The sequence below is a fragment of the Crocuta crocuta genome, unplaced genomic scaffold (genome assembly GCF_008692635.1).
Source record: "Crocuta crocuta isolate KB4526 unplaced genomic scaffold, BGI_CrCroc_1.0 scaffold1104, whole genome shotgun sequence".
NCBI lineage: Eukaryota > Metazoa > Chordata > Mammalia > Carnivora > Hyaenidae > Crocuta > Crocuta crocuta.
In genome coordinates, this window is record NW_027529604.1 from 3,937 (window position 1) to 14,376 (window position 10,440).

At 39.5% G+C, this 10,440-nt stretch overlaps 1 protein-coding gene across 1 annotated transcript in view; it reads left to right on the top strand.

Moving 5' to 3' along the window:
* The first annotated feature begins 5,804 nt into the window (after positions 1-5,804).
* The window catches only part of LOC144229817 (palmitoyltransferase ZDHHC15-like), a 52,482-nt gene continuing 47,846 nt past the window's right edge, over positions 5,805-10,440 (top strand). Inside the window, exons 1-2 of the mRNA XM_077761930.1 lie at positions 5,805-5,974; positions 10,345-10,436. Of these exons, the coding sequence (XP_077618056.1) occupies positions 5,805-5,974; positions 10,345-10,436 (262 nt within the window). The remainder of the gene's footprint in view (positions 5,975-10,344; positions 10,437-10,440) is intronic.

Here is a 10,440-nt window from a genome sequence, read left to right on the forward strand (position 1 = left end):
AATGTTGAACCAGCTTTGTAACCAGGAATGAATCCAACTTGATCATGGGGGGTAATTCTTTTTATGTGCTGTTGGAATCAATGTGCAAGTATCTTGTTGAGGATTTTTGCATCCGTATTCATCAAGGATATTGGCCTGTAGTTCTCTTTTTTTTGCTGGTTCTCAGTCTGGCTTGGGAATGAAAATGATGCTGGCTTTGTAAAATGAGTATAGAGGTTTTCCTTCAATTTCTATTTATTGGAATAGCTTGAGTAGAATGGGTATTAATTCTGTTTTAAGTGTCTGGTAGAATTCCCCAGAGCAGCCATCTGGCCCAGGGCTCTTATTTGTTGGGAGATTTTTCGTAACTGATTCCATTTCCTCACTAGCTATGGGTCTGTTCAGATTTTCTATGTCTTTCGGTGTGAATTTTGGTAGTGAGTGTGTGTTTAGGAATTTTTCCATTTCTTCTAAGTTGTCCAGTTTTTTGGCATATAATTTTTTATTGTACTCCCTGATAATTGCTCGTATTTCTGAGAGGTTCATTGTAATAAGTCCTTTTTCATTCATGATTTTGTCTATTTGAGTGCTCTCTCTTTTCTTTTTTGAGAAGCCTGGCTAGAGGTTTGTCAATTTTATTTTTTCAAAAAACCAACTCTTGGTTTCATTGATCTGTTCAACTGCTCTTTTGGTCTATATTGTTTACTTCCGCCCTGATTTTTATTATTTCTCTTCTCCTACTGGGTTTGGGGTGCTCTTGTTGCTCTCCCTCTGGTGACTTAGGTGCGCTGTTAGATTTTGTATTTGGCTTTTTCTAATTTCTTGAAATAGGCCTGACTGCAATGTACTTTCCTTTGAGGACTGCCTTTGCTGCATCCCATAGAATCTGGATTGTTGTATTTTCATTTTCATTTGTTTCCATTTATTTTTTCATTTCTTCTCTAGTTGCCTGATAGGCCCATTCGTTCTTTAGCAGGGTGTTCTTTAACCTCCGTGTTTTTGGAGGTTTTTCAAGCTTCCTCCTGTGATTGATTTCAAGTTTCAAAGCATTATGATCTGAGAGCGTGCATGGTATGATCTCAATTCTTTTATATTTCTTGAGGGCTGCTTTATGTCCCAGTATGTGACCTCCCTTGGAGAATGTGTCATGCGCACTGGAGAAGAAAGTGTATTCCATGGCCTCAGGATGTAGAGTTCTAAATATATCTGTCAAATTCATCTGGCCCAATGTGTCATTCAAGTCCATTGTTTCTTTAGGGATTTTCTGTCTAGTTGATCTATCCATTGCTGTCAGTAGACTATTAACTTCCCCTGTTATTAGCACATTCTTATCCATAAGATTGTTTCTGTTTGTGATTAATTGTTTTATATATTTAGGTGCTCCATATTCGGTGCATAGACATTTATAATTTTACTTCTTCCTGATGGATAGACTCTGTAATTATTATATAATTACTTTCTTCATTCCTTGTTACTGTCTTTAATGTCCAGTTTGTCTGATACAAGTATAGCTACTCCAGCTTTCTTTTGACTTCCAGTGGCATGATATATATTTCTCCATCCCCTTACTTTTAATCTGACGGTGTCCTGCTGCCTAAAATGCATTTCTTTTAGACAACAAATAGTTGGATTTTGGTTTTGTTATCCCTTCTGGTACCCTATGTCTTTTGATTGGAGCATTCAGCCCATTTACATTCAGTGTTATTATTGAAATATGTGGGTTTAGAATCATTGTGTCATTTGTGGGATTCATGCTTGTGGTGGTGTCTGGTATCTTGCGTTCCTTGCAACGTTTCCCTCAGAGAGTCCCCCTCAGGATTTCTTGTAGGGCTGATTTAGTGGTGACAAATTCTTTTAATTTTTGTTTATTTGGAAAGACTTTTATCTCTCCTTCTATTCTGAGTGACAGGCTTGCTGCATAGAAGATTCTTGGCTGCATACTTTTTTCTGTTCATCACATTGAAGATTTCCTGCCATTCGTTTCTAGCCTGCCAACTTTCAGTAGATAAGTATGTAACCACTCTGATTGTTTTCCCTTTGTATGTGAGTGCCCTTTTATCCTCAGCTGCTTTTATAATTCCCTCTTTGTCCTTATCTTTTTCTAGTTTCACTATGATATGTCGTGCAGAAGATCGATTCAAGTTAGGTCTGAGGGGAGTTCTCTGTGCCTCTTGAATTTCAGCATCTACTTCCCTCCCCAGGCTGGGGAAGTTCTCTGTTATAATCTGTTCAAGGACTCCTTCAGCACCTTTTCCTCTCTCTTCCTCTTCTGGGATTCCTATGATATGGATATTGTTCCCTTTGATTGTATTGCTGAGCTATGGTACTCTCCTTCCGTGTTCCTGGATCAGTTATCTCTCTTTTTCTCAGTTTCTTCTTTTTCTATACTTGTGTCTTCTAAATCATTTATTCTCCTTTCTGCCTATTCAATCCGTGCATTGGAACCCTCCATTTTACTATGTTCTCCTTAATAGCATTTTTTATTTCATCAGAAGTATTTTGGAGCTCCATAGTGTTTGTAGCCATAGTTTCTCTGATGTCTTCCATGCTTTTTCAAGCCCAGCGATTAATTTTATTACTGTTGTTCTAAATTCTTGTTCAGTTTTGTTGCTTATATCTGTTTTGAGCAGTTCTCCAGCTCTCATTTCTTCCTGGAATTTCTTGGGAGGAGAGTTCTTCCGTTTCGTCATTTTCGTTAGCTTTGTATCTCTTGTTAATTTTAAAAGCTTGTTTTACACTCTGCCCCTGCGGGTTTTGTTGTATTAAAGAGGGCTCTTTGACTGTACAGGGCCTGTCCATTCAGGAAGTGTTCTTTGATGGTGTCTCTTGGTTTCTCTTGTTGAGGCTTTGGTTATTTTGTTTCCCTACTCGTAGCGGTATTTGGTACTCTCCACCATGTGTATCCAGCTTGTTTCTTGAGGTAGTCCTCGAAAAAGAAAACAAACTACCACACAGGGAACACAAACGCACAGACAAATCCAATAAAAATGGACACTGAAAGGGGAAAAGAAAAAGAAAAAAATCTGGGGACAAAAAAGCAAAACCATACAAAAAAGAAAAAAAAAGAGGAAGGAGGGGACAAAAAAACAAAACAATACAAAAATTTTAAAAATTATTTTTTAATAATAAAAATTAAAATTAAATATTTGAAAAAAGAAGAAAAGAAAAGAGAGAAGAGAAAAAGACAGTCTAAAGGCATAAAACCAGAATTCCNTTGGTGTAGGCAGGTCTTACCACCATTGTGTCCCGCTGGCCACTCCCTGAAGCCCCGCCTTGGTGGTTGTGGGGAGAAAAATGGCGTTGCCCAGTCCCTTCTCAAACAAGTGTTGCAAATCACTCCTTTGGGTCTGCTATCCCTGTGCTGAGGACGTAGCCTAGGTGGGCTGAGTTCTATGCCCCATGCCCTGCCTCGTTTCCAGGTCCCAGTGTTGTGCAGATTCGCGAGTCCCCAGAGACCACCAAGGAGCCGACACCGATGCAAGTACAAAAGGGTCTTTATTACAAGCTCGAGCCGTGGCTCACCCATCTATCAATGTAGTAGCAGCAGGGTGAAGCCCCGAACAATAGCGAGTAGGGTTTTTATGGGGTAAGGGACGGGGGTGCTACAGTGTACACGTTGTACGTATTGCATCATCACATAAGCACCAATTACAATTGTACAGCACCCATGGTAACAGCTTTGACCATTCAGTATCTGTGAGGTGTTCATTACTTTTGGTGGGATCCAATCATGACTTTTGAGAATCCTTTGAAAATGACCAATTATGAGGTGAGTTCAAAGGGCCCACATGGGGTTCAGGCAAGCAGTGAGAAATTGGCTAGTTTGTATAAAGTAGCTGTCTGCAGTTCCCAGCCCTAACTTAGACCACAGGAATGTTTTTTTGATTAGCTGATCTGAGGGCGGTCCAAGGATGGCTTCAGCCTTGAGATTCTTTTCCTGGAACTGGGGCTACGTGCAGCCCGAGTTTGCTCTTAATGGAGGCCTTAATTTCAGGCTCCTCGCCAGTTCACAGGCTTTGTTTATACCGCCCAAAACATTCCCACAGGTCTCTGCTTCCCTGCTGCCGGTGGTTGAATGGGGGGTGGAGGAAGGGTCGCAGCCTCAGATCCGCTGGGGTCAAGCAGCAATACAACCTGCGATCCGAGGCCTTCAAACCCTGCGTGTTGGGAATGCAGCAGCCTCAGGCCTCCAGTGTCAGCGCTGCCGCTGGGGATGGTGCCTGGAGCGCAGCAGAGAAGTTTTTTCTGGCGCCTTCTGGGACCGGGGGCTCCTAGTTCAAAGTCAGTACCCCAGCCAGAACTAAAAAACACTCTCTTTCCAAGCCGAGGTTTTTCTCTTCTCCAGGGACGGTTCTTTGATCAATCTCAGCTTCTCTTTCCTTTCCCCTCAAATCACCGTGGCTCAACGCAGCTCATCACTCACCACAGCGGCACGCAAGCCGGGTTCCCTCCCCATCCCTCCATATATCTCCATGTCCTGGCCTGCGTTTATCTTCCCCAGTTCGCACTCACGCACTCATGAGGTTTCCTTCCCAGTGTATTCTGTCTTTTTCTCTTCCCAAACCCCTGTGGCTCAGTGTCCTATGACTTCAGGCCTTCTCTGAGAGATGGGTGCAAGCGATATGCACGGAGCTCCCTACTTCTCTGCCATCTTGCTGGCCTCCAGCCGGTTTTGATCAATTCTTAACTGTCACTTCTTCCTGGAATTTCTTTTGAGGATAATTCTTCCAATTCATCATTATGGCTAGTTTTCTGTCTCTTATAAGTTTTAAAAGCTTGTTATATGCTCTGTACCTGTGAGCACTGCTTTATTAAAGGAGGCTTATACACTATCCAGGGCCTGGCCCCTTAGGAGGTGCTTTGGTGAGTGTTACTTGCTCTCTGTTGTTGTGACTTCGGTTGTTTTATTTCCCTACTAATAGTGATGTTTTGGACCCTCCACCAGGCGTGCTTTGATTTGTTCCTTGAAGTAGTCCTGGAAAGGAAAATAAACAAACAGGAAACAAAAACACACAAATGCACAAATAAACAAGCAAACATAAACAAACATAAAACCCAAAAAACAATCTAAAAGCAAAAAACCAGAAACAATAGCTACAAGTAAAGAACAGGGTGGAGATCGTGCTGATGGAAGAGCATATACAGAGAGAAATGATGGGGGCAGGGGAAAAAAATGAAAATTGACCAGGCAGAGAGACTAAAAGCCTTAATCCAGAGAGAGAGAGAGATCGGAGAATAAGGAAGGAGGTGAGGAAAAAGAAACAAAGATAGTTACCCAGAGAAACTATATGGCCTGATTATTCCAGAGAGAGAGAGAAATGGAAGTAAAGAAGGAGGTGTAGAACATGCACCAAGAGAATGGACTAAATATGTCTGTTTAGCAAAGCAATAACAAGAGTAACCAGTCTAAAGGAGGAGAAGAGATAAGAAGAAGAAAAGGGAGAATATATCTAAATAACAAGAATTGACCTAAAATTAATCCAGGCAATGCCACAGTGCTGGGGGGATGGAGGGTAATCTGGTTCCACAGTGTCTATCTAGCTCCAGTAGATAAACAGCTACCCATCATGGTGTGGTTTGGTGTAGGCTGGTCCCGCCTCCAATGTGGGCTCTGCCGACCAATCCCTGAGGCTCTGCCTTGGTGGTAGTGGGGAGAAAAATGGTGACTTCCCAGTCCCTTCTTCACATACCAGGTGTCCCAAATCACTCCTTTGGATCTGTCCTCACTGTGCCACAGGTGAAGATGAGGCAGACTGTCTTGCTCCACAGTCTCCTGTGTCCCATGCTTAGTTGGGTTTTAAACTCCCACTCTGTGCGTGTTAATGATGTCGCCTCATATGTGGTCCCATGGCTGTGCTGCAGCACTTCAGGGGAGGGGACCAGTTTCTCCTGTTGCGGACTGCACCCCTGACCTACCACCAAACCTGAAGGTGACTCCCCTCCTCCCTGGGTGTGCAAACAGGGCAGCTGGCCCCAGTCCAAAGAAAGCCCTGCAGTAAGGTCCCTCTCAGTCCAGGTCCAAGGTTTTTTTCTTGTCCAGATACAGTCCTACACTTTCTCAGAAGCTCTTTCTCTTCCCTTTGTCTCTCCACTGAAAGGGATCCCTCCCCACCATGCCTACGTGGCCCATTTTATCTCCCCCAGTTCGCAATCTCCTACCAATGGGACAGTCCAGTTTTCCCATTTTCTCCCTGGTAGACTCTGTCTCTTTTCTTCCCAGACTCTTGAGGTTCAAAGTCCTTTGGCTTCAGCCCTTCTTTGTTTGAGAGATGTGGAAAGTATGGATCCCCCTACTTTTCTACTATGTTCTCTAATATCACTTAGAATCCAGAATTGTGATGCCTCCAGTGTTGTTTTTTTCTTTTTCAAGATTACTTTGGTATTTGGGGTCTTTTGTGGTTCTGCACAAATTTGGGGTTGTTTGTTCTTGCTCTGTGAAAAATGCTGGCGGTATTTTGATAGGGAATGCATGAAATGTGTAGATTGCTTTGGGTACCATAAACATTTTAAAAATATTTGTTCTTCCAATACATGAGCATGGAATGTCTTGCCATTTTTTTGTCCTCTTCAATTTCATTCATCAGTGTCTCCTAGTTTTCAGAGTACAGGTTTTTCACCTCTTTGGTTATGTGTATTCCTAGGTATCTTGTGTGTGTGTGTGTGTCTGTGCGCAGTTGTAAATGGAATTGACTCTTTAATTTCTGTCTCTGCTGCTTCATTATTGCTGTATAAAAATGCATCAGATTTCTATATGTTTACTTTGTATCCTGAGACTTAACTGAGATCATGTATCAGTTTCAGCAATTTATTGGTGGAGTCTTTCAGGTTTTCTGTACAGAGTATCATGTTATCTGCAAATAGTGAAAGTTTGACTTCTTCCTTGCTAATTTGTATGCCTTTAATTTCTTTTTGTTGTATGAATGCTGTGGCTAGTACTTCAGGTAGTATGTTAAATAACAGTGGTGAGAGTGGACGTCCCTATCTTGTTCCTGAATTAGAGGCATAGCTCTCAGTTTTCCCCCATTGAGTATGATATGAGCTATGAGTTTTTCATGGATGGCCTTTATTATACTGAGGAATGCTCCCTGTAGGCCTACTTTTTAAGGGTTTTTATCATGAATGGATGTTGTACTTTGTCAAATGCTTTTCAGCATCTATTGAAATGATCATATAATTCATATCCTACATTAGTGTGGTATAAAATATTGATTGATTATAAATATTGTACACTCTTGTATCCTGTGAATAAATGCCACCTGATTGTAGTGAGTAATTTTTAAATGTATTGTTCCATTTAGTTTGGTAGTATTTTGTTAACAAATTTTGCATGTATGTTCATCAGAGATATTATAGTTCTCTTGTAGCATTTTCATGATTTTTGGTATCAGAATAATGCTGGCCTCATTGGATACATGTGGAACATTTCCTTACTCTTTATTTTTTTGAAACGTTTTGAGGAGAATAGGTATTAACTCTTTTTTAAATGTTTGGTAGAATTCACCTGTGAAGTGCTCTGTTCTTGGACTTCTGTTTATCAGGAGGTTTTTACTTACTGATTCAGTTTATTTCCTGGTTATCAGTATGTTCCAGTTTTCTATTTCTTTTGTTTAAGTTTTGGTAGTTTATATGTTCCTAGGAATATATCCATTTCTTCCAGGTTGTCCAATTTGTTCACATAATGTTTATATTTCTGGGTTATTGGATGTACTTTCCCATCCTTCATGTGATTTTATTTATTTGAGTACTTTCCCCTTTTTTTGATAAGTCTAGATAGAGGTTTATCACTTTTATGAATTTTCTCAGTGAACCAGATTTTGCTTTCATTGATCTGTTCTATTGTTTTTTAGATCCTATGTCATTTATTTCTGCTCTAATCTTTATTATTTCCTTCTTTCTGTTGGTTTTAGGCTTTGTTGTTCTTTTTCTAGCTTCTTTAGGTGAAAGGTTAGGTTGTTTATTTAAGATTATTCTTGCTTCTTGAATTCAGCCTGCTTTGCTATATACATCCCTCTTAGGACCACTTTTGTTTCATCCTAAATGTTTTTATTTGCATTTGTTTCCATGAACGTTTTTTTTTTATTTCTTCTTTGATTTCCTGGTTGACTGATTCATTATTTAGTAGGATGTTGTTTAACCTCTATGTTTTAATGCTTTGTTCACACTTTTTCTTGGGATTGACTTCTAGTTTCATAGTGTTGTGGTCAGAAAAAGGTAGATGATATGACTTCAATCTCTTTGTATTTATTGAGACCTAATATGTGACCCAATGTTTTATATAATGTAAGGAATTTCCCATGTGCCCTTGAAAAGAATGTATATTCAACTGTTTTAGAATAGAATGTTCTGAATATATCTGTTAAGTCTATCTGGTCCAGTGGTCATTGAAAACCATTGTTTTCTTGCTGAATTTCTGCTTAGTTGATCTACTAATGTAACTGGGATTTTAAGCCCCCCCACTAGTTTTGTATTGTTATCAATTAGTTCCTTTATGTTTGTTATTGTTTCATGTATTTGAGTGCTTCCTTATGGGTGCATAATTATTTGTAATTGTTAGATCTTCTTTTTGTATTGTCCCCTTGATTATGGTATAGTGCCCTTATTTGTCTGTTTTTTCCAGTCTGTTTTAAAGTCTAGTTTGTCTAATATAAATATTGCTACTCTGGCTTTCTTTTGACATCCCCTTGCATGATAAATGTCTCTCCATCCCCTCACTTTCAATCTGCAGGTGTCTTTAGGTCTATAATGAGTCTCTAATAGGCAACATATAGATGGGTCTTCTTTTTTTATCCATTCTAACACGCTATGTATTTTTATTCAGCATTTAGTCCATTTACAAAGTAATTATTGGTAGGTATGTATTTGTTGCCACTTTATTACTTGTTTTGTCATTGTTTCTGGTGATTTCTCTGATCTTTTCTTGTCTTTGTCACTTTTGGATTCGCCTTTGCGCTCAAAGAGACCCCTTTCATATTTCTTGTAGGGCTAGTTTAGTGGTCACAAATTCCTTTAGTTTTTGTTTCTCTGGGAGACACTATCTCTGCTTCTATCTTAATGATAGCCATGCTGTATAGAGTATTCTTGGTTGCAGATATTTCCCCACTGGCATTTTGAACATATCATGCAGAAGCTTTTAATCTTGATGAGGTCCCAATCGTTTATTTTTGCTCTTGATTCTCTTGCTTTTGGGGATGTGTCAAGTAAGAAGTTTCTACGGTGGAGGTCAAGGAGGTTGTTTCCTGATTTCTCCTCTAGGGTTTTGATAGTTTCATGTCTCAAGTTCAGGTCCTTTATCCATTTTGAGTTTATTTTAGTGTATGGTGTGAGAAAATGATCTAGTTTCATTCTTCTGCATGTTGCTGTCCAGTTCTCCTAACACCATCTGTAAAGAGGCTGTCTTTTTTCCATTGGATATTCTTTCCTGCTTTGTCAAAGATTAGTTGGCTGTATACCTTTGGGTCCAGCTCTGAGTTTTCAATTCTATTCCATTGGTCTATGTGTCTGTTTTTGTGCAAATACCATACTGTCTTGATGATTATAGCTTTGCAGTAGAGGCTAAAGTCTAGGATGGTGATACTGCCCGTTTTGTTTTTGTTTTTCAGTATTACTTTGGCAATTCGGGGTCTTTTATGGTTCTATACAAATTTTAGAATAGTTTGCTCTAGTTTTGAGAAGTATGCTGGTGGAATTNCTTTTGCTACCCTATATCTTTTGACTGGAGCATTTAGCCTATTTACATTCAGTGTTATTATTGAAATATGTGGGTTTAGAGTCTTTGTATCTTTTGTAGAGTTCATGTTTGTGGTGGTGTCTCTGGTATCTTTGTTCCTTGCAACCTTTCCTTCAGAGCATCCCCCTCAGGATTTCTTGTAGGGCTGGCTTCGTGGTGACAAATTCTTTCAATTTCTGTTTATTTGGAAAGGTTTTTATCTCTCCTTCTATTTTGAATGACAGGCTTGCTGGATAGAGGATTCTTGGCTGCATATTTTTACTGTTCATCACATTGAAGATCTCCTGCCATTCCTTTCTGGCTTGCCAAGTTTCAGTAGATAGGTCTGTCACCACTCTGATAGGTTTCCCTTTGTATGTTAGGGCCCTTTTCTCCCTAGCTGCTTTCAAAATTCTCTCTTTGTCCTTGTGTTTTGTCACATGGCAATTTTTAAAACATGCAACTTCCAGATAGTCTCATTAAAAATTTTGCACTATATCTTGTTTCTCACACTGCATGGGAAAAAGTTTAGAATTAAAAATTTATGAAAATACTTGGTAATAAGAAAACAAATTTGTTGTTTAGTTCTATGTCTCTCTGAACTCCCAGAAACAGACAAAAAATAATGTAAACACTGATTTTTTTCTCTTAAATTTCAGTTACCTACCTCTTATTTTACCATGCCATCTTGTATTCTTTACCTGGACCTACTGGAAATCTATATTTACAATCCCACAACAGCCAAACCAGAAGGA